The sequence below is a fragment of the Zootermopsis nevadensis genome, unplaced genomic scaffold (genome assembly GCF_977971745.1).
Source record: "Zootermopsis nevadensis isolate Lab colony 2312 unplaced genomic scaffold, Znev_1.0 Znev_ptg000012l, whole genome shotgun sequence".
NCBI classification, from domain to species: Eukaryota; Metazoa; Arthropoda; class Insecta; order Blattodea; family Termopsidae; genus Zootermopsis; species Zootermopsis nevadensis.
Window position 1 is genome coordinate 6,512,347 of NW_028259144.1, and position 24,690 is coordinate 6,537,036.

Here is a 24,690-nt window from a genome sequence, read left to right on the forward strand (position 1 = left end):
GACGATGGTAGTTTACACTTAGGTACGTACTTCTCACCTGAAGACGGAGACAGAACCAGCCTCCAAAACGTCGTGATTTTAAAGAACAGACGATGGAAAATTTCCGACAATGAATAATTTTAAGTACAAATATTAATCAATATTCAATCACAGTAAATATAATTTACTGAATTTAAATACTGGTTCACGCCGAGGTACTTGATTCAGAAGATGAATATCTGACGGTGATGTCGATTAATGTTAGCCGTTGTGGAATTTTCAAAATTTTATTTAATGCAAGAATTTCCTCTTGAGTAACTTGTAGTGTACATATTTTCTGTTAATTTTATGTTATTCGTACGAAAAGGACACGCGTATTCAGTCATTACTTATGATAACGAGGCATCGACTTGCGTGGCTTTTACAACGTTACGATACTGCAGACACTCCAAATGTTCTACTCGCCACCACGACAGGCTAAAAACATCTGACATGGGAAAAATGCATTTACGTCTCATTTTTATAAAAGAAGGAATACATAAAATTAAATGAAATATTTATTTAACAACATTACGAAATATACATGACTACATTTTGATATGTGACTATTAAAATGTAATCATATACGACACACTGACATGTAAGAAAATATATTTTCTTCCATTAATTTTCTTATGCAACGTGGTTTATCACGGGCATATTTTACTGTAAATAAATTTCATATATTTAATTAGAAATTAATTAAGTACGCAACTAGTAAAATATCAAATTCAGTTTGTAACGCTAAGAGATTTATTTATTCTTCAGAAACCCGGCTGTTACCAACGGTTAGAAATTCTGATAAACAAATGAAACACTAAAATTTACTTTTTGCTGAACTTTAAGATGGACATTAAACATAGCGACCACAAAAAATTAAAAAAACCAGGACCCACAGATATTTAACGTTAAAGTCGAAATGCTAATTACATTTCACAATTAAATATGATATTTTATGTTGACTGTGTCCATTATATTTTTTGTTTCTCGATGTAAATTGTACGTAATTTTATTAACGTGGTACAACTGTTAAATGTAAGTTAATAGAAAAATATGCATATCGTTTTTATCTGAAAAATTTACTCCAGTTATAAATAATGATAAACTGAAACAAGCTATTATATCAAAAACAGAATATGTAGAACATTATCCCACCGAAATAAAATGCATCGTGTTCGATACAATTTATTCTGAAAAATTTAGAATAAATTTACTTAACTATTAAAATGTTCTGAATAAAATGCCTATAGAACTTTACTGATAAGTCAACAGGCATCAGAAACAAACCCACGAATAATAAATCATATGTATATATATATATATATAGTGCATATAATATATAAAATGTAATTTGTAATTAAATTAGAATCCAGGGCTGAACACATGTTCCCCAGCTACATACAGAAGCCGAAGTATATATATTTGTATTTGTAATTAATTATTAAACAAAATATAGCAATAATCCCCACTCGCAGTTCGTCGGTATGTCGCTTATGATAATCTAATTTTAGGTTATATAACATGAACATTTAAATTGTGACTTGCTGGGTTACGCCATTTTACTCATGTAAGTGGTTACCGGAGTTTCGGACAAAAATTCAAAACTTCGCGATAAAAGACGTATCATCCAAGCTTTACCTTCCGCGCAGCAATCTCAGGGAAAAATATGGTGACACCATATTACTGCAAAACTTGCTAACCACTACATACTACACGGAGTCAGGACCATATTATCCAATAGCCTAGGGCCTACGAAAATTAAAGTGCCTATAAAAAATTTTATTACCATTTTTTATGATAAAACTTGCAACAAATTTCTTTTCTTGAACAAATATATAATTTGATATACGAAAAGATATATGTATATCCAAGACAATTTTGATTGCCGATCCGCCTGCAAGACCTTAATCCAGCCCTGCATGGAGTCGCAACATTTGGTGGTAATTGCAATAATTGTAATTTTGGTGGCGATGGCGACATTAACAATGGCTTTGCTATGTGACTCCCTTCTCAAAATAACCACATTCACAAAATATGATAAACGCACCATATTCATTACCATTTATCCATCACAATTCAACTTCAAGAAACCGGCAATTTTGATAGGTGACACGCTACGACATCGTGACTAGATGAATATTATTTGGAAAATAGCTCAATGGGTAGGGACCACTGATATAGATTGTTTAATTTACATTTAAAATGAAAGTTGTGACAGATATATCTAATCGACAGCATTTAGATTGTTTGGTCCGGATGGATGGCCGTTGTTGTGGGTGTCTGACGAAACTGGTTTCGGCATACTGCACTTGCCTGCAATTTGGTGTGCAACACTCTCCTGCAATAAAAAAATATATTATAAAAGAGTTAATAATAATGGGTTATTCGGTCATATATCGTATTTTGATTACTTTCGTACGCCAACAAGAACAGCTGTTTTGGTTTTACCCCCCCCCCCCCCCCTGCAAAAAATTATGATTACTGGTGACCGTAATGAAAAATTGGTTCAGAAATTTATACTCTCGTTGTCTAAATTAGTGGATGTTTTAAAGTCAGTAATTTAATGATGATGCTAAAAAATTTTATGAAAAAACGTGTTCTTTCAGGTAATATTTTCTACGACACAAGCACAGGTAAGTCCAGTTTTAGACAGCAGCAGCATTCCAGGAAAATGGGAGGATGCAGAACTCAAATTTTTAATAAATTCAATGTTAAAATTGAGCGATACATTCCTGAGTGAAAAATGTTCAGTTTAGACCGAGGATTTGTATCTTCATCCTCTGGTTATTTACATCAAAATAACACTGTAATAGGGTAGTAAAGAAAAATACAAATATTCAAAAATGTAGTTAAACAATCAGTTGCATTAATATATTTATTCACTACATAATTGAAACTCACCAAAAATGCCTCTGAAGATCTCTTAATGGACTTAAATTAAGTAGACTGAAGATTTCCGGAAGTTAATTGGAGGATGTGGAGGGAGTTGGATCATCGACAGAGCCTTCCTCTGATTCTTGGTCAACAACTGAAATATCTGAGGTTGTAGGAGTTGAACTGTCTTCTTGAAATTTAGCAGCATCTCGTCTCTCTTTCTGAAATGAGTCAGAGGGAGGCGCTGGACGTGGCGTGTAAATAAGGGATGCTCCTAAGAACGAAAACAGCGTATATGCGAAACACGCAGACCGAAGCGGTGTAAATCGACATATGCTCAATGTACAATACGCACTGCATTTAGTGTGATTTCATATTTCCCGGAAAACTTATCTTTTTGAAATAAAAACATTCTTTCAATTACTATAAACAAATATATTTTCTGACTTATTCTCCCTATAAAATTGATTCATTCACTTTTAGACAGCAAAAATTTAATCCTTCGTTTCTAGAGAATTTATCTCCGAGTTTTTTCATGCAGTTATTAAGACGATGTTAAAGAAATCCACTTCTGAAATTCATAAGCGAGAAAAATTAAAGAGTATATGCGTTATTCAGACAAGGTGCATAAAATGAATGCATAATGCAGAGGTATGTCTGCCTGTCAGTTCGCGTACCTTATTTAGGAGAAAGGATTGTGTTAAAATGAATCTTATGGAAAGAGAATGTGGGGATATGGACTGGACTCAACTGGCTCAGCATACAGGCCATCAGATAAGTTGATGTAAACATAGTAATGAACCTTTGGGTTCGATACAACCATGGGAGCCTTCTCATTATCTGAGCAACTGTCAGCTTCCAAAGAACAAAGGACTCTGCTATTTATAATTTGTTAATTATAAGGAAAAATAAATTTTATAAAGTTTGATAACTGTTGTGTGACTAATTTTACATCTGTAACGAATCAATATAAAACCTAATGAGCTATGCAAAACAATAAATGCATTTGGAACATATCTGCGCTACAGAATAATTTGCCTTCTCATTCTCGATTTTTAGCGTGCACATTACGCCCACATGTGAGACCGAATGAGAACATCCTACGCCAGAATCACTGACTGCTCCTGAGATCAGAAAGAAGCAGAGATGCGCTTACCAGCAGCTGTGACGCATATTCATTGATCTCCTTCAGGAGAGCCTGGATCTTGTTAATCTGGATTCTGGCTCTCGCAAAAGCAACCTCTTTCATTTCACCAAGATGGGCAACCTGCAAGCAGGAACAGAAATGGTCATCCGTTTGCTTATTTCAAAGTTATAAAAAATTTCCTGGAACGACTGAGAAAATCCATAAAAAAACCTCAGGAGAGCCAAGTTGTTGTTATTGTTCCTTGGCTCTACAATCCAATGAGGGTTTTTGCCGCCTCCTTTCGGAGGTTTCTTAGTCTTTGAAGTGTGCATCTGTGAGTAGTGAGTGACCAGCCCAGACTCTGCACAATTTCTACTCAATCCTGATTTGACTGCCAGAGCCATCTAGTAGTGAATCAGGAGAGACTTGGGTGAGAAATGGCCACTGAATTTAGCATGGTATAAACTGTGTTGTTACCTTGACAACAATATCAGTGAGCTGGGTGCAGTAGTCAGCAGCGATGTGCAGTGACTGTGAGATGGTCTGCGGTAATGTGGAAATGCCTTCCTGCGAGTAGTTAATGAGGTGCACGACGCGTCTGGCTAATTCCCGTGTCACCATCACTGTCAGCTGCTCCAGGTTTGCTGGCCGCTGCTGGTTCTCCGGCTCATCCTTGCTCAGCTCTGCCCAGAGGGCTACCACCTTCTCCTTCAGTGCTTTGGGGTCCTTGACCAGCTGCATTAAGGGACAATCAGACATGGATAAAATATATCAAGATGATTTTGCTCAAAGTATAAGTTAAAACTTTACTTCATATCCGAAAAGGACACGAATTTTAAATGTGGATTGGCACAAAGGATTTAATACTCTCCTCTGAGCTGTTTCATACTGAGGTGACAGAATCATTAAAGGAATTTGATGCAGATATCAAAGAAATTCATTGCCCTGATGAAGGAGGCAGTATGACCTCTGAAACGTTGGTTAACATCGACCAGACTACACAGTGCAACGACCCAGAAGACAGAAATCTTCATACTCATCGCCCTGATGACGGAGGCAGTATGACCGCTGAAACGTTGGTAAACATCGACCAGACTACACAGCGCAACAACCCAGAAGACAGAAATCTTCATACTCTGATGACGGAGGCAGTATGACCTCTGCAACGTTGGTTAACATCGACCAGACTACACAGCGCAACAACCCAGAAGACAGAAATTTTCATACTCATCGCCCTGATGACGGAGGCAGTATGACCTCTGAAACGTTGGTAAACATCGACCAGACTACACAGCGCAACAACCCAGAAGACAGAAATCTTCATACTCTGATGACAGAGGCAGTATGACCTCTGAAACGTTGGTTAACATCGACCAGACTACACAGCGCAACAACCCAGAAGACAGAAATCTTCATACTCATCGCCCTGATGACGGAGGCAGTATGACCTTTGAAACGTTGGTAAACATCGACCAGACTACACAGCGCAACAACCCAGAAGACAGAAATCTTCATACTCATCACCCTGATGACGGAGGCAGTATGACCTCTGAAACGTTGGTTAACATCGACCAGACTACACAGCGCAACAACCCAGAAGACAGAAATCTTCATATTCATCGCCCTGATGACGGAGGCAGTATGACCTCTGAAACGTTGGTTAACATCGACCAGACTACAAAGCACAACAACCCAGAAGACAGAACTCTTCATACTCACTGCTGTGAAAATCTCAAATCTTACACTGATTGAATAAAGTTAGTTCTGTCTAAAAATAAATGTAACTTCACAGCAACAACACACAAAACTTTCTACTTGTTGACTATGATAAATGGTGAATAACCATACCAGATGAATTATGGTATGGTACGAGCTTCTGGAATAACTGGAGCCTATATTTGTGCAAATATATATCTTGGAAACCATTTTTATGTTGCATTGTAAATACAATGACATGACTGCGTGATATCTGGCACTGTCTCGAAAATATATTGAAATGACACGGTGTCCATCCCCATCACAAATTCTCACCTGTACTTTGAGGTGCTACTTACCAGTTCTGCAGTGAAGAGTAAAAAGCGCAGAGCATCCTCACTGTATTGTCTGAAAGCCTTGACCTCGGCCACTGTGCGCTGGGTGAGACGACGTTGCAGCTTTCGTGAAAGGCGATCCACCCGATGAAACGTCTGCAGAGCCTTGTTATTTCTGCTGGAGCTAACAAAGTTGTTTGCCTCTGCAATGATAAGGGAAAGTGCTTTAATGCTTTACTTCTAATCTCGAGACATACCAAAACATTTTCTAAAAAATGATAAAGTTTAATGAAGTTTTAAACTAAAACTAAATCACAGCATAATTTCAGCTTTACATTATACTGATGCTACTACTTCCAACAGGACACAATGTTAAGTAGTGCCTCACCATGGTTTTCTTCAGATGTTGCGCCTGGAAGATACTCGTCCACGTACTTGTCGGCCACGTTGATAACACCATCAAGCCTGAGCACAGCTGAGTTAGCCTGGCTCAGCCCAAACTGCTTCACCGAGTCTGCCCTGTGCAGGACAGGGAGCACAACAGCTTTGCTCACATATCTCTTCGTGGTTTCATAGATCTGCAAGGATCAAGATCAAGTTCACTGTATGTTTGAATTTGTGACTATATGAGTGAGAAAGATTTGGATTTGTGTCTAACATAAAGATGGAGGTTTGGACATGAGATTATTATAAAGACAGTGATTTGGGTTTGTTGCTAAAAGAAAAGTGGGGATTTGTATCTTTGATTAAAATAAAAATGAAGAATCAAAATTATAGATAAGGTAAATATGGCCATTTTAAATTCTGACTAAGAGAAAGGCTGAGATTTCAAATTGTGATGAAGATACAGATAAAAGTTTGGATTTGTTACTAAAACATAGATATTTTCTTCTGTGACCAAGACAAATTCTTTAATTTGTGACTAAGAGACTGCCAGAGATTTGGACTTGTAAGGAAGAAAATATTAATTTCTGAATCTGCGGAAAAATGTACAATGGAAGTTTTGAAATGTGGTCAAATAAAAGGTACAATTTTGGATTTCTAAAAGAAAGTCAAGGATTTCAATTTGCAGCTAAGAAAAAGTCTGATTTATTACTTGAGGAAATACAGAAGGATGCAGTTTAAAATGTGTAACTGACACACAGGCCAATTCTGAATTGACACAAACCTGAATAGGTGGCAGAGTGACCAATGGCACACGTTCTTCAACTATATCGAGACTCTTGCAGAGCAGAGAGTCGATAAGCGCGAAAGGCCGCTCCAGCACAATCATTGCGGGTAGGGTGGTTTCAAGAGCCACCTGCACAGAGGACTCGGCCGTATTGAGGCCCCAGCTCACCAGCGAGTTGGACTTCTGCATATCATCGGACACACGTTTCAGATGACAAGTGACTGATTAAGGTAGCATAATTAAGACTGCACCGCTTCTCTGAATGTTTGTGTCAATGGTTGTTTCATTATAGACTACCGCTATTATGACCATTACTAAGTGCGATCTTTCTCATGTAAAATTAATGTCAGTGTATTTCAGCTGCTGTTTGCTACATAACCATAGTTTTTAAATGAAAGCAATGAATTCCGGCTTGTTGTGTAAATAAATATGTTGGCCATACCATTAGGAACTAAATGACTAATTTTATTAATTTGTTAAAGGAGAAACTATATAATTAATATGACAGGATTTATAAAAAAAATTTAAAATATGATCATGCCACTAGTTTACATTGCCCTAAGCATTGGCTTAAGTATATCTGATACCCACGATCTTTCAGGAATTGGGTGAACTCTCATCTTTGGTTGACACACAAGTGGCAAAGTTCAATAGTGAACTTGGTATAATGGACTATCTTTATATAAAATAAATAAACCCAGAACTTAGAAATATTTCTTTCCTACTTCAAATGCTTTCAGTTATAGAAAAACTGATGATAATTCAATTTAATTGATTTCCTTTATTATAATATTTGCCAAAAGCATAGGGCCTATGACAGACAAATACCTGACACATATATTAAACAAAACAAAGCTAAATACAAAAAATCAATTTAAACAAACTCCCATATCAAGATATGAGTATCTAAAAGAACGGAATGATGCAACATCCTAGAAGGCAGAATCTTTATAATTTACGCTATCCTGACTGTACATGGGAAGGAAAGGAAGAATTATGAGTTACTCCCAGAACTTGTAAATTTTTGATTTGAACTTATATAATTTCAAGGAGCATAAATTCTAAGGTTCTTCGCTGAAAATGACTGTGTTCCAGAATGTTGCATCACATAGTCTCACTGAAAATTATCGATATTATTCAAGTGCTTACTGCCTCGATATTCAGGAGGCAGAAATGCTGGTCACTTTCTATGAGAATACAGACTTACTGCTGCGAGAACCTGAAATCTCATTATTTACAGAGTTAACAAGAATCTTAATTCCACGTGCATGATTATTAGAAGTAAATTTTACACAAGATGCCTTGCCTTGATCCTGGCATAGACGTCAGTAGCCAGGTGCCAGCTGGTCTCAACTATCGGTAACTTCACAATTCGAGTCACAGATACCAGATGGGGAAATTGCTGTCGGTCTGCCATGTCAGCTTCTCCTCTTTTCCTTCGGGCACTCCGAAACATCTATCGAGACAAGTCAGCTATTATTTTCTAACTAGAGCGGGGCGCTCCTTTCGGAGCTCCTAGGGGGGGTTGGTCAAGTTTGTAAAACGCAACCAACCTTGGTTAGTCCCGAAGGGGAGTTAGTTTAGTGTCTCATTCAAGTGTTTTTACCCTTGAGTAAGAAACTAAACTAACCCCCCCCCCCCGGAATGGGGGGTTTAAACACTTGACCAAAACACCGAAGGGGGTTGGTTGCGTTTTAAAATCTTGAGTAAGACACTAAACTAACCCCCGTGTATAAACAAATATAAGGTGATATTGTTGATGACGTCATTTTTTGACAACGATGGCTAATCCTTTCGGAGCGCTTATTGTAATCTGATATTTTACTTCTTTACGTCGCTGATCAGAGGCCAACAGTTCTTGGTTAGTCAACTTTCTACGTCCAAACCCACCCTTGCAAGTCTTCTTTTTTTCTATTCTGTTTTTTGTTGAATAGTTCTGATGTTTTAGTTCTTTACGTCGCGGTTCAGTGGCCATCTGTTCTTGATCAGTCAACTTTCTACGTCCAGCAACACCATTGCTAATCTTCGTCTGTTTTTTCTTTTTCTTTTTCTCTCTCTTCTGTTCTTGTTGTATACGTTTTTCTATGTTTATCAATGTAACTCTCCCTTCGTTTTTCTTTATTTGTTAAATAGGTCTGATGGATTAGTTCTTTACGTCGCTGTTCAGAGGCCATCTGTTCTTGATCAGTCAACTTTCTACGTCCAGCAACACCATTGCTAATCTTCGTCTGTTTTTTCTTTTTCTTTTTCTTTTTCTCTCTCTTCTGTTCTTGTTGTATACGTTTTTCTATGTTTATCAATGTAACTCTCCCTTCGTTTTTCTTTATTTGTTAAATAGGTCTGATGTTTTAGTTCTTTACGTCGCTGTTCAGAGGCCATCTGTTCTTGATCAGTCAACTTTCTACGTCCAGCAACACCATTGCTAATCTTCGTCTGTTTTTTCTTTTTCTTTTTCTCTCTCTTCTGTTCTTGTTGTATACGTTTTTCTATGTTTATCAATGTAACTCTCCCTTCGTTTTTCTTTATTTGTTAAATAGGTCTGATGTTTTAGTTCTTTACGTCGCTGTTCAGAGGCCATCTGTTCTTGATCAGTCAACTTTCTACGTCCAGCAACACCATTGCTAATCTTCGTCTGTTTTTTCTTTTTCTTTTTCTCTCTCTTCTGTTCTTGTTGTATACGTTTTTCTATGTTTATCAATGTAACTCTCCCTTCGTTTTTCTTTATTTGTTAAATAGGTCTGATGGATTAGTTCTTTACGTCGCTGTTCAGAGGCCAAATGTTCTTGGTCAGTCAACTTTTTACGTCCAGCCCCACCCCTGCAAATCTTCGTCTTAAAATCGATCATAAAGTCAGTTTTCATAATAGTTTTCGTAATCGTAATATATCGAATGAGTATCAGTTTACCTTGTTGGAGTTGGTACTTCAAATACTTGATAACGTCTTCTTTCACTTTTCTGATGTTTTAGGCCAACTGTCAGTCAATATTCAAGAATGCTAAGTGCTCCTTCTAGAGCAGTGATAATACGACTGGCTTGATATTTTTTAATTTCTTTGTTGTGAAGCCTTATTTGTTTACACGGCATTGTTGTGTTCCACAACAATGCCGAGTAAACAAATATAAGGTGGCATTGTTGATGACGTAATTTTTTGATGACAACGACTAATCACAAATTTTTATAGTAAAAATAGTAGATGTGTATTTGATATATGACATTTCAGAAGTTGGTTCTACACTCATCTACAGTTCGCTGGATGTCATTACACCAACAGTTTCTTTTATTACTTATTTTATGGTCAGTGGCGGCGATTGGGATCAAACTTGGGACCATTCAAATAACAACTGCATCAGATGAGTACAGAATTACAACATTTCGAGGTTCCATCTCAACAGCTGCGACAAATCTTAAAGTAAAAGAAATAGCAAATCTGTCAGTATAATAACTAATTACGTACATGAAGACGGCAGAAGAAACAGCTTACGAAACAGTGTATATCTACTACTAGCACCTCGTACACTTCAGCCAAGGGACAACAGAATTGGAAGGAAACAACTATGGCTACAAACCTTACACAACCACAGGATGTCCGATCATTTGACTGTGACACTGAATACAACACTACGTAAATGTTATAACGTTGATGCACGTTTTCTTGGTAACCGGTTAAGTTACATATGTGCTCATGCGCACTACATTACCAGTATAAATGGTAGAAGGAGGGATGGTGGCGGCGATGGTAGCAAAGCCTCAGACATTGGACGATTAACTCGTATAACCAAATAAAAATGGTGTCAATGTTGGTCTTCTGGGTCGTGAAGCTTTGTCGATTCCATCTTCAGGGCTGAGGGCTGTTATCTACCTAAATTCACATGGCGTTACAAGCCAGAAAACCAACATCGACATCTTCAATGCCATGACAGCTTTACATCTCGAATAAAATGCGCAAAATTTGAAACATAACTGACTCCATGGTGCACAGACCTTCTTGAGAAGCTGATATTCCCTCAGCTAGTCAAAAATTCGTCCCATTTTACGGACTCCTTATGTATATTACTGCATTTATATAACTGAATCTGAGGTTCACCTTTGGCTAGAGCTGGAACCTTGACTTGGATAAAACTCCGAAAGAACACAAGATAACATTTAATTGGAAGGGAGGGGTGGTATTTTGTCAGAAGGCGGGGGACGAAATAAGAAACATCGAAAAAAAATGATCAAGTTATTTTACTCACGTACTCAATATTACGGTCCACCTGGTGCTGAATGCTGAATAAAATTATACGTGGATCGTCTGGCGCTGTGTTGTGAATGCAGATTCCGCACAAGACACGAGAGTCTACCGCCCTGCGCCCACACCGACTGAAATAAAATAGTCGACCACAGCAAACGGGACGTTACGTCATAACAGTTCGAGCGGAAGGGACCCTTCATTTCTAAACATTTTCTATGAACTGATAGGTGGAGTGTTTAATGACGGAATATCAACTATTCAGCTCAGTTCATTCCACAGTGTTGGCCGTCGACCTAATATGTTGAAACCACCAGTCCCTACCATGTTCTTCCAACAGAAAAATGAACTGTAGATACAGAATTTTGGTTCCGAAGCTGATGGCAAGAGACCAGTCGAAAGATCAAGGCGTAGATGGAAGAATAATATCGAAACTGTATATAAACTTTGCAAACCACACGGATCTTAAGGAAACATGTTGGGATTTGTGACATCACTAATCCGGTTCAGGACACTGTCTTATGTCGGGCTGTTATGGACACAGTAATAAACACTAAAATTGTATAAAGTGCGGGGAATTTGAACAGCTGAGAGACTTGGAGCTTATTCAGAAGAAATATGTTTCATAGAGTTAATAACGTGTTTCAAGATTATAATTTCATTCTGTCAGAGTAAAGTCACCTTTCATAATTTAGATAGTGTCTTTGTTGTTAAATGTATTTTGATTAAATTCCTGTAGGATTCTGTTCTATAAACAACGAAAATTTGAAGTTAACAAAATTTTTGGAAGGCTGTACCAGCCATAGTAACTGAATTGATTATGCCGCTTTGATTAGGCTGCTGAGTGGTTCCAAAAGATTGTTCTCCATTGTTAATTCAGAGACGCTTGAAGCTCTACTTACAACGTTAAACCGGTCTCACCCTGGCTGGTCTCCGGCGAAACACGAAATGCAGCATACACTCGAAAATGTCTACAGATTGTTTCAATTCAGCAATTAATTTTTACAGATCATAATTTCTAGTTGATTAGTTATTAATGTCATTAATGTGCTTGAAAATATATATCCAAATTACTAAATGAGAAATATTATTATTTCCATAGGGAAATTGATCAGGCTCAAATTCCACAGTCCGAATGGAAAAAAGTGTTACGTATTCATGTCAAAGTATTTGGTGTTAGACGTCCAAAGTACGTGTCAATGGTACAAGAATAAAAATTAGTAGCACTAATGTATATGCTGTATTCCACTTATTGTACTGGTTGGTACTCAAAGTTATTCTTCCTGGGTTAAGAGGACACGTGAACTTTGAAAAAAATTAGGCCGATCGTTAATTAAAGATATCATGTGACTATCCACAGAAACCTTTAAGTTTATCGATGATCTGGGTGATAGTTAGAATGAAAAATGTTCGAACCTCATTCTATCTCTACTGAACATAGACCTTGTTTGAGAAGCTGGCAGTCCCCCAGCTACTGAAAAAAATCCTTTCCTTGTATGAAACAGTCCACATCTTCACACATTGTATTTTTCCAAGACACAATTCATCATCTTCCCATTTATACCAAGCAGAATCTTCCGTTGAGGTTTTTATCAAATATTTAGTACGCGTTTCTTAATACCCCCCATGCGCGTTACAACTCCCTCCATCTCGTAAACCCTTAATTTAATTTGGCTACAAATATTGGGTGAAGAGTACAAATTATGAACTTCCTCGTCATATAATTTTCCCCACTCTTTTATTATCATCTTTCCAAGGTCCAAAAACCTTCCTTAGAACTTTGTTCTCATTTTACGTCCACGTTCCCTTCAGAAAATCCAGAACAACCGGTGAAATTATAGGTTCATGTGTTTTACAGATCACAGAAGGAGAAAAACAAATTCGGAAACGAATATCAATCATTCCCCGAATTTCATTTGCCCTCAATACTCCTAAATATTCAAATAATGACAGATACCCTCTATTTCTGGGGGCCATGTCGTAGTGACAAGGCACCCACTTAACATGGCGACTAACTCAATGGAAACAAAACCTTCGTTTAAAAGCTGATTGCAGTCAGGTGGTTAAGTGAGGTCATTATTATGTGAGGTCAGGCAATGAATACCAAATATTACCCTACGGAGATCATGAAAACTGCAAAATGTACCATCAACACTTAGTAGCGAGATGTCGAGGTCCAGCTATGGAACAGAATACAACAGAATATACACATGTCTGCAAGCAAGTGGAAAAATGTACGAACATATACCAAAGCCAGCTGAGACAAGTAGTTACAACAGCAACAGATAACAACAGGTAGAACCATACGACGCAACAACCCTACCGAATTTCGACATAGAAAATTAACACGTATATTAACTGATATTTCTGTTATCAACTTACAGAAACGTACTAATTAAGCAAAAAAAAACAAAGACCTTTTAACAGAAATATGACGCAAGTCGAATGTAAAGACAAAAATGACGAATAAAATTATAGTGGCAACTGTAAGCTTATCACGTTAATTTCAAAAGTACTCATCTGACACTTGGTAAATATCGTAGAATGTGAAGATGGCTATTCTGTGAACAGTTCACGTCTAGAGGAACAGTTTAACGTAGTTTTTCACCAATTGGAAATGCATTTTCCAGAAATTACTACTCTGATAAGCCACAAGGACCAGGTTTGTGCCTAGCTCATGAAGATACATTGGAACGCGGTATGAAAATACAATAATAACAGTTTCCATTAACGTAAGTAGAAGGATTGAAGAGAAAAGGCTATTGTGAGCTCTTGACAGCAGGCGTCTTGAAAGATCATACGCTTGCTTGCACCGAGCGTCTCGACACTTTGATCCTGCAAAGGTCCAGGGTCACGGTGTTCCTTGTGACTTGCAAGGTCATGTACGAGCGGGACTCCATTCCATCGGAACGAAAAGATGAAAGTCCAGCCGATAAGGCAGTAGACATGTACGTGGCGGATGTAACAGACGAAAAACGGTCATATCCAGACCTCTGTCTCTGCTCATCTCAGCTCTTTCTATGTATCCATTCATTTATCCCCACTTCGTTTTTTTTCTCCTATTACTTCTTCGTTCATACTTTAATTTTCATTCCTTCACACTATTTTAAAGTTAAAACATTCCAACACCATTTATATTCCGTTGCATGAAGTTGTCTACGTGGTTTTGCTAACATTACGTGAAAGCAGATAAAAGGTATTACTTCACGCAAACTAAACTTTTGCATTAGACTGTACTGGGTGGTCAACTTCACACCATCACCGAAGTCCCACGTTTCAACAACAGATAGAAGAAACGTGACAAGCCAAGGACAAGATGGGCAACCCGTATAGAATTTTGAGAATAATTATTTGGGATACGGGCTGAAAGGGGAAATAGCTCATGACAGCTGTAAAAGAAATTACCACACACACAAAAAAGGTATACGTATATGGGGTGTCCCAAAAGTAATGCAACCAGAAAAGGTAAATGTTTTGTTAGTGTTATAGGGAAATTTAAATTCAACGTGCCCAGTCGCAATTATGGATTTCCACAACCCCGACAAGTCTGTGGTTTGTCGCATATTATTAGCATTCGTTGTTCTACAGACAGTTTTTTGTGTAACGAGCATCATGACATTTTCAACAGGGCAATGTGTGTTTATTGCTGGACATCATTTCCGAACCCAGTCGTATGGAGAAGTTAAAAAAGCATATCAGGTTAAGTTTACTGATGCTGTTGTACCAGATAAGTTAAAGTTTTCGCAAAACTGGGTCCACGAACGATAGCAGCAGTGTGGAAGATACTGTAAAACCCCTCTAGTGGACACCCCTATATCCTGGAACTTGAACACCCCTTTTGTTGTAAGTTGAACAGGTTCATGCACTTAGCATCAATGCTTTTATGGGAAACATTTACAGTTAGTATTTTGTTATTTTGAATTTCTGACTGATGAATGCCTTCTACCTGAGGATTAGCTTATGGTTGAGGGTGTGAGACTTTGAACCCATCATTGGAATGCAGTGAAAGTGTATATTTATTCTTTTTTTTTTTTGTAGTTGGTATGTTTCTTATATTCCTATAAATTTTACAAATATATTTTCTACGACAATCTCCAAACTCATTTTCATATTAATAATTAATAATTCGAATGTTAATTAATTGTTTCACAGAATAATGAACAACTGACCAAAAATATGCAAAACACTACGAAGATCAAAAGGAATACCTACAAAAAGAAATCTACAAAACAAATAAATCAATAAATGGTTGCATTAATAAATATATATTAGTTTTAAAGATGAAAATAACAATAAAAACCTGAGGATGATGCAATAGCATCGAAACATGTCGTAAATAAGCGCTGAAATGTAACATCGTAATAACGATGAAAAGCGCTAAATTTTTAATTTTAATTTTAACAACAACATTTTAAAAATTAAGTTTGTGTATTGACTGAATTAATAAATATATACTGAATTTATTCTTTTGTTGAACCCTTCACTGGACTACGGTATTGTAGAAGACACAGTTTTAACTTTGTCAGTACTGTGCTTGCAGCTGAGTTAACAGAAATTGGATTTTTCTTTTTGCGATGGGGAAACGAAAATTGGTGGAATTAACTCTGGAAAAGAAGAAAGAAGTTTTGGATCTTCTGAAGATAGGAGAAAGTTGCAGGAAGCTGGCAGAGAAATACGGCATCTCAAAATCTACTGTTTCCAACATCAACAGCAACAGAGCCGCAATTACCGATGCGTGGGAAAAGAATTGTAATGCAGACAGAAAAAGACTACGAAAAACACCTCATGATGAACAAATGACAAAGTTGTTGTCGTGCAAAGAACATTCCCATTAGTGGCAGCACTTTTACAGGAGAAGGCTAGAGAAATTGCAACTAGACTCCACATCGAAGATTTCTCGGCGAGAAATGGCTGGTTGGATCGTTTCCGTAAACGAAATAACATAAGTCTGCACGTCCTTTCTGGCGAATCAGCTTCTGCTGATCTTCAAGCTGCTGAAGATTGAAAACGCAAACTTCCAAGCCTTTTGTTGGGATACGCAGAAGAGGACATTTTCAACGCGGATGAAAGTGGATTATTCTACCGTCAACTTCCAACGCGATCCTTAATAGAAATGAGAGAGACATGTAAAGGAGGGAAGAAATCTAAGAAACGGATTACTGTTTTGCTATTTGGTACAATTCGCTAGGAGAGAAATTAAAGCCATTAGTTATTGGAAACGCTGCACGTCCTAGAGCTTTCAAAACGAACAATGTGAAATTGGACGACCTTTCCGTAATTTGGTGTTACAACAAGAAGGCTTGGATGACATCTAAAAAATGTTCTGAGTGGTTGAACGAAATCAACCTTAAAATGAAGCGGGCTAATCGGAAGATATTATTGTTTGTCGACAACGCTACAATCTTTCAAATGTCAGTATACAATTTCTGCCGCCAAATCTGACCAGCGAAGTGCAGCCACTAGATAAGGGCATTATTCAATCTGTGAAACTGCTCTACAGGAAGTAACTAATGCATTCACTAATCAATGCTGCAGATAAGTGCAAAGACGTGACCGAATTTTCACGAAGCGTTATAGTCTTAGATGCCATTCGGTGGATTCACGGTGCCTGGGCAGAAGTTTCTCCTCAAACCATTGCAAAGTGTTTCCGACATGCAGGATTTATGGCAGATTCCATTGAGGATGAAGGGGAAGGGATGGAAGAAGACAGTTTTCATGAAGAAATAAACTGTCTTCCTGAGGAGTATCTCAACCAAATTCCTGAGTCCAAGCTCTTTCAACGTTCGACAACATTCTAGCGGTTCAAGACGATGTTGCTGGAACAATCGATAATGTGCTAGACAAAGTGATGACTTCAAGTGACGATGTGTGCAAAGAATCTTCAGAGGAAGAAGAGTTATCTATGTACGAAGAACCACCTACACATCAGAGGTCTTTGCAATGCATGGAAGAATTAGAACGCTCATAATCAACCAGCAATGGTTGAAACTTTATTCGGATTGCGGCGAAAATTAGAAAGAGGATGGGCAAATTCAAAGAAAAAAGCAAAAAAGCTGTGTCTTGTGACGAACTTTTTTACAAGAATTAAGTGACATCATATGTTGATCTAATGCCGTAAGTACAATAATACATAAAATACATTGTGAACATTAAAATTTCATTGAGGCTGGGGTGTAATGCAACCATGAGAGTGGGTTTCAAAAGATTATTATTATTGTCATTAATTCTTAATTTGAGCAAGCCTACAGTAGTTAGATTATGTAAGTAAATAGATTACATTGTCGGAAAACGTAAGGTATTGGCGCCCTTCTCTTTGAGTTTATCCATGCAAGTTTAATTTACTGAAAACAAAATTTGTAAAAATTTAATTTACCTTTTGATTTTTCTTATCAGTAATTTCCTTTTTGGGAAGGGCTTCATAATACTTTATAATTACCACATCGTCATTACACAACAATTTGAAAGGATGATTTTCCCCTTTCCCTCTATCCTGGACACCTCTGTAAGTTGGACACATTTTCGTGGAACCGCAAGTGTCCAAGTTAGAGAGGTTTTACTGTACTTTCAAAAACATATCGTAATATTTTAATTATAACCTTAAAATGTAATCAGATCTAATGTTTGTAATAAACATGTCATTTAACTTTTGATCACGTGACTTTTGGTACAGCCTGTATATCGGTTTATAAAATGAGATCTAGAAATGTAGGCCTATACAAGATAAAGAGCTAATAATTTTAAAAATAACAGCGTAGAACCATAACTGTCATTCAAACAACAGATTAAATGAAACCATAAACAATTAGCATGAACCAGTCGATTAACCAGTCAGGGTAACCATACCCGTTTCGAGCTACCAGAAGGCTAAAACGTCTGCGAAGGCAAACTTTCCGACAAACTGGAGAGTGTGTGACGAATTCGGTCATAAATCGAGCCTTCGATAAATCTGCAATCACTTGATGTATTGCCTCTAGGTTTACACTGAAATTAACAAGTCATGCAAGGCCGTGGTCTAGGCAACACGGAGTTTTCCTCCGGGGGCTTCCCCGGTTTCTCCGTGGCATCCCAACAATTACTCCATTCACACACACACAGAAGAAGGCAATGGCAAACCACTTCTGGATCATCTGCCAAGAACGTATATGAATAGGTCCCAGTCCGAGAAAAGGATGGAAGGATCCTGTTCATATGGACCTGTCGTCAGACAGAAAACTAAATAATAATAAATAATAGTAGTGTATGAACACCGGTAAGGGTAGAGACGAGGCTTGCAGCATTTAATCATCTCAGTCCTTGAGCAAATCGCTGTTTGTTTAGTCGGTTTACTTATTAGATTACCAGCGTGATGGCCCACATGAGATCCTGACCTCATGGATTCATCTCCGAATTGCAAAGGCCTTGTTTGTACGACGCAAGGACCAAGCAGTGCACAAACAATCGAAAAAGTGTGTATTCGCACCGTATTTGCAAGTTGCTATGACAATGCGTCCATTCAAACATGTCATTCATCAGGTTAGCATAAGAACGTTTTCTGTTTACACAACGGACTTTTTACCCACTTAGAACGCCTTTTTTCGGCATTAAATTAACAGTAATACCAACTAAAATCACACCCTCTTTCCCGAACATGTCAAAGCGTCAGCGGAAGAATAAAAATTGAGCATAAAACGGCGAAGAATTCTACTCTCAGACGTTGAGGCTTACCTTCCGATGAGTCGTATCGTGTATGGTCACCCTGGGTCATACTGATGTAACTATGGCGGTGAATATGAACGTCTGATGTGTCATGCAATAGTCACGTGCTATTAGCGTGAAAAGGGACTGGGTCATCCGGTCCTACTACGTTCGAGCGAACTTCCTACGTAACACTCCCGATGCCGTGTAATCATGTACTGGAGGTGAACAACATTTTGAAGGAAAGTACAGTCTCAATTGTTTACACTGCAGATAGAGGGGACATGATCCTTCGAAAGAAGATCACACCACCACAAGAGACTTAAATTTTTGCTAGATTTTTACATCCGAGGAACAATTTTGTCGGAACCCTGAATCAAAAATGGTATCTGCATGAAGAATTCATAACGCTACTTGTTTCAAAATTCCCTATCCATGTAACAGAATAGTAGGAATTATAAATTAATAATTACACAACGCTATGATTAACACACACGTCACCGTCAAATACAACTCAATTCGTATTTTATTTGTTTCATTTGTTTTTCAGACTTCAGAGACAGGGCATGACATGGCATAATGTGAAGCTGTCTGAAAAACAGACGAAATAACTTACTATGGACGACGCAAACAACATCAGAACGTAAAAGTTCTTTAGTCTGCATATAACAGTGTCCACTGGTGGTCTGTTTTCTGTTTACGTGGCATGATAGAAGTAGCAAGAAATGTAGATGACTTTTGTTCGTAACAGAGCTTCAGTCTGAGTGAACTAACAGCAATGCTTTCGAAATCTTGTAATTTTTAACTGAAGATTGTGTCAATAAACCGACTTTCTTCGTGACAACATCCGACAGAGGTCAAAATGTCCTTTCAGCAATCGTCTCTTGTTTCAAACTCTAACGTCAGCGCTACATTTTGTTATAAGCTTCAAGGTCAATGGCGACCGAATAAATGCCAAGATAATCGCAAAATTTTATTATCGTTAAAATAGTATTTACCGTTGTAATCGATGAATACTTTACATATTTAAGGACTTCGTTTCAGCTGCAGAGATTATATAGCACTGGATAATATGAAAATACATTTAATCACGAATGATGAGCAAGATTTTGAAAATGACCATATGTAGCACATTTCTAGGACATGGACAGTCAAATTATCAGGTAATCCCATGGATATTCGAAACTGGTACGTCCACATCTGGAGCGTTACGGCTATGTCTGTCCATTATAAAGTGATACCGGCCTGTTATAAATTACGAAGATTCTGGGATGTAACGCCGTGTAGTCTGGTAGAAGTTTCACAACGTTTTACAGGTCAAGGGTGGCCATGATTATCGCCCTGATGATGGCGGCAGAAAGGAACCATCGTTCGTAACGGTAACTCTGGTTAAATGACACCTGTGTAAATCCCTGGCAGTATCCTTTTCTCCACAAAAGGTTACGTTACTGGCAATATTTACAGATACAGTAAAACCCCTCAAGTTGGACATCCCTATATCCTGGACACCCCTTTATATTGGACACTTTTAATTGGAACCGGCGAATATCCTATAATTTTACATGTCCACAATACCCTATATCTTGGACACCCCTTTTGTTGTAAGTTGGACAGGTTCATGCACTTAACTTCGATGCTTTTCAGGGAAACTTTTTCAGTTACATATTTTGTTATTTTGAATTTCTGACTGATGAATGCCTCCTCTCTGGAGGATTATCTTATGGACATTGAACCCATCATTGGAATGCATTGCAAGTGTTTAACCTTTATCTTACTAGCGTTCCCTGTCTGGAACGTAAGTTGTGTACTCAGCCCTACGAACGTTCCCGGTGCGGAACTCAAAACTTGCAACATTGTAAGTTGACTTGGCTACGTCTTTTGACCTCTTTTAGGGGCTGCAAATATTTAATCACTTTCTCTAGGGTTCTGACATGTTCAACATGAGCTGTCAACCCGGGAACTACAACCATAAACAGCAATAAACATTGTTATTGTCAAGTGGGTTTCGGCTACGTTTTCAGACCCCCTATTCAAAGCTTCTCACATTCCTGGGCATGATCTGTGAAAAGAATGTGTATCCACTGAAGTAGGGGAGACAAATTCTTCTGTGTGGTCATTAGTTCACAACCATGGCTTCTACCAAGTCGAATGAGCTTCCAAAGAAGAAAGTAATGTTACTAAGGCCTATATAGGCAATTAAGATATTAACTGCAATTTTTAAAAACTCTATGTATTCTCTGTTCTATTCGAATAAATATGGCTTTTATTTCGTCAATTTATCATGTTTACTTTAGATAATATTAAAGTTTAAAAATCTGCAAAACAAAAACTCCGAAGGGCTGCTACCACATTGCCATTTAAATCCCCGTCTTTAAAGGTTAACTATTCTTTTGCTGAATCCTTAACTGGACTACAGTATTGCAGAAGACACAGTTTTAACTCCGTCAGTACTGTGCTTGCATTTGAGTTCAGACTGTGTTAACAGAAATGAAATTTTTCTTTTTGCGATGGGGAAGCGAAAATTGGTGTAATTAACTTTAGAAAATGTTATTGAGGCTGGGGAGTAATGTGCAATGCATGGGAGTGGGCTTCAAAAGATTATTATTAATACTATTGTCATTAATTCTTAATTCAAGTAAGCCTACAGTAGTTAGTGTATGTAAGTAAATAGATTATATTGTCATTAGACCACAATATGATTTTTCTCTTTCCCTCTATCTTGGACACCTCTGTAAGTTGGATACATTTTCGTGGAACACCAAGTGTCCAACTTAGAGAGGTTTTACTGTACACATAAAACAAGGAAGTATAAAATGATATTCTCAAAACATTGTGGCAATTAAAAACATGTCACTTGGTTTGAATAAGTTATCTGACGTGGAAACGTGTCAGGTAACTTGTGTAATAATGATTCTGCTGGAATTACTTAATCACGTTTTAAATTACGTTTCTAAAGTTGGTACTGCTTCCATTTCTAGGCGAAAGCAGGGAGGAATCGAGAAGGGAGTAGGCCATTGTTCTCCCACCAGCCGCCTGGAGGCAGATGTAAAACTAATTCTAGACATGATGTGGTTTGAAACTACTTCGACAAACAAAGTATTACAGAATAATGAAAACAGTGTGATACACCATCCTCAGAATCCGAAAGCTTTGACTGTGTCTGATAGAATTTCCATGCATTCATGTGCCAAACGCTAACCTCATCAAAAGGAGTTACTTCACCCGAATTAAATTTTCAATAATCATCCTCGCACCATAAATAGTTTAAATCATGACATAAAAGTATTTAAGCCAGCACTAAACGAGTATCTCTTATCTTATTTATACACAGTAGAATAATTTACTTTAAACAATAACTCTCAATTATTATTATAAATACACATTCAAAACACACTTGTTGCGAAATGTTGTCAGCTGTACTGGGTAAACAATGGGTCTATTTAATCTCAGAGAATGCTTATAAGCACTTCAAGCCTCCATATATTATTGATTTGATATTATCTATAATTTTATACTGACCTCGAGACGTCATATTTGGAAGATAGAAACAACGAAAGACGGATGAGAAAAGAAAGGTTATTTCTAGAAACTAACCTAAAGTCGACTTCACTCCATCACAAATTCTTGCCACTCTTATTAGCAGTGGTACCAACTTTGACGCTATAATCGTGGGTTTAGAGGCGCTCCAACTTAGTTAAGTGGTTGCACAATTAACCGCTTGCAGAGAGGGAGTTATGCATTTATACGAAAGAATGCACAAGTGATAACAAAGATATTACCATAACTCGATATTAACGTAATTTTACTATGCTAATAATTCAATTTTACTTTTTCGTTCCGAAAGAATGGTTTACGACGGCTTAATGATGTGCGTCTGTAGCCTATATGATTATAAATAACTGGATACAATATATAACTAAATAACAGGTTTTTATTAAACGTGGTGGGCTTACAAACAGAAATGAATCAAGATGTCAGCATTATCGGTTGTTGCGTCATATAGTGTGGTAGACGTGTATCGACGTTTCAGTGGTGCTCGCTATTTCCATCAACAGGGCACCTCTGAAACGTCTGTTACCTTCTACCTGACTACATGGTTTCAACATCCCAAAAGACAAGTCATCTTCAAACACGTCGCCATGAGAACCTGAAATCTCACCAGGAAATATTATGCTGAACAAGAATAAATTCATGAATAGGTTTTGTTGATACTGAAACCCAGAACACCACAGACATGTGTTCGATTTCAATTTTCAGCGGCGATATTTTGCTGTGAATAAACTAGTTGTGTAAAATAATAAGTAAACTGCATAATTTATTTGGTTTGATCTCAGTAATTGATGAACCACTGTATTCTAGGCAGGCTCCATGCTACATTTGACCACATAGGACAATTATCAAATTATATCAAACCACTTGTTTATGTGCTATTAAAATATCAATACAAACAACGAGTCTGTCCTACAAATATTAAATTGGCTTACCGTGTAACTCGGCGACCTTACAGATTGCATGTGAAGGGCAAATTGTGTATGTAAGTAGGCATGGAATACTTAACCACGTACAGCCATGAATAACAAAAGTCTAGAAGCAACAAGACCTATACAAATGACCCGTTTCGTAATGATAAGAGAAAAACATTTATTACAAATCATATTATCATCCTCAAGAATCCAAACATCCCTAAATTATATGGAAAAGCATAATCATATTAATATTCTTGGTTTAATTATGAATTCTTAACTGCATAAGTTATACAGTGTAAAATGAGGAATTAATTATGATAATTATAATTGCAAGGAAGTGAATATTTCCTTTTGTTACAGTACACTAGACACAAAAAAAAACTTTGAGCCTGTGCAGCGTTACAGTAAAAGGGAAAGGGAAGATAGAAAGGGGAGCAGGGGTTAAGATGCCTCACGCGCTACCGCTTCCCCTCACCCCATACCAAGGCTGGCTAGCCACCAACATGCGTATTTGTAACACAGCTCAGAGACAGATATCACGACGTTTCAAGAGCAATCTCTGCTCTCGGAACATTGGCAGGAGATATGATTTACTCACCATTCAGCCACCTGGCGCGGCTTGTAACACGAGGGTCTTTCATCAGTCTCTCCCATGTTTTGAAATGCCCAAAATTTCTGTGAAATGTGAATGATTTCTGCAGTTGCAACTACCTTACGCAGTTTAAACGTTTCTTCACGTGCGTACCGGTATATGAACGGATTTCACTGAATGTTCCTATATACATTACATTTTTCATTGTATAACTTCAGGTTTTGGGGATGAGCGTCAAATGTTGAAAATAATCCTGTTGGCAAACACTGAATTTGCCATCTGCAGGGTGAATTTATAATGGGAAATCATTTTGGCGACCGTATAATAGGGCACAAAGTAGGTGGATTGCCCAGTATTTTTCATTGCTGCTACAACACAAAACCATTAAAATTGAAGATAAAATATCTAACATCTCAATATGCTTGAGTATATTTTCAGGGAGCCATTTAAAGAAAACAGATTACACTTTATATGAAGGCAAATATGGTAATTTAATAAATAACTCAGTTCA

The 24,690-nt window shown here is 37.5% G+C and overlaps 1 protein-coding gene across 9 annotated transcripts; it reads right to left on the reverse strand.

Moving 5' to 3' along the window:
* Window positions 1-518: 518 nt before the first annotated feature.
* Window positions 519-22,734, reverse strand: Lsd-1 (lipid storage droplet-1). 9 transcript variants are annotated; one of them, XM_022057729.2, is made up of 10 exons: window positions 22,716-22,734; window positions 11,456-11,578; window positions 8,526-8,675; window positions 7,217-7,402; window positions 6,437-6,626; window positions 6,073-6,251; window positions 4,496-4,753; window positions 4,049-4,159; window positions 2,920-3,166; window positions 519-2,356 (listed from the first exon to the last, which is right to left on the reverse strand). In XM_022057729.2, the coding sequence occupies exons 3-9, from the start codon at window positions 8,673-8,675 to the stop codon at window positions 2,951-2,953; spliced, it is 1,290 nt and encodes a 429-aa protein (XP_021913421.1). In that variant the 5' UTR covers window positions 11,456-11,578; window positions 22,716-22,734; the 3' UTR covers window positions 519-2,356; window positions 2,920-2,950. The 9 variants fall into 9 exon arrangements, 8 of the variants coding, with proteins under 8 accessions (XP_021913421.1, XP_021913412.1, XP_021913430.1 ...); XM_022057720.2 differs by lacking the exon at window positions 22,716-22,734 and adding an exon at window positions 12,350-12,466; XM_022057738.2 differs by lacking the exon at window positions 22,716-22,734 and adding an exon at window positions 12,350-12,466 and having other exon boundaries at window positions 11,452-11,578.
* Between the last annotated feature and the right edge of the window lie 1,956 nt (window positions 22,735-24,690).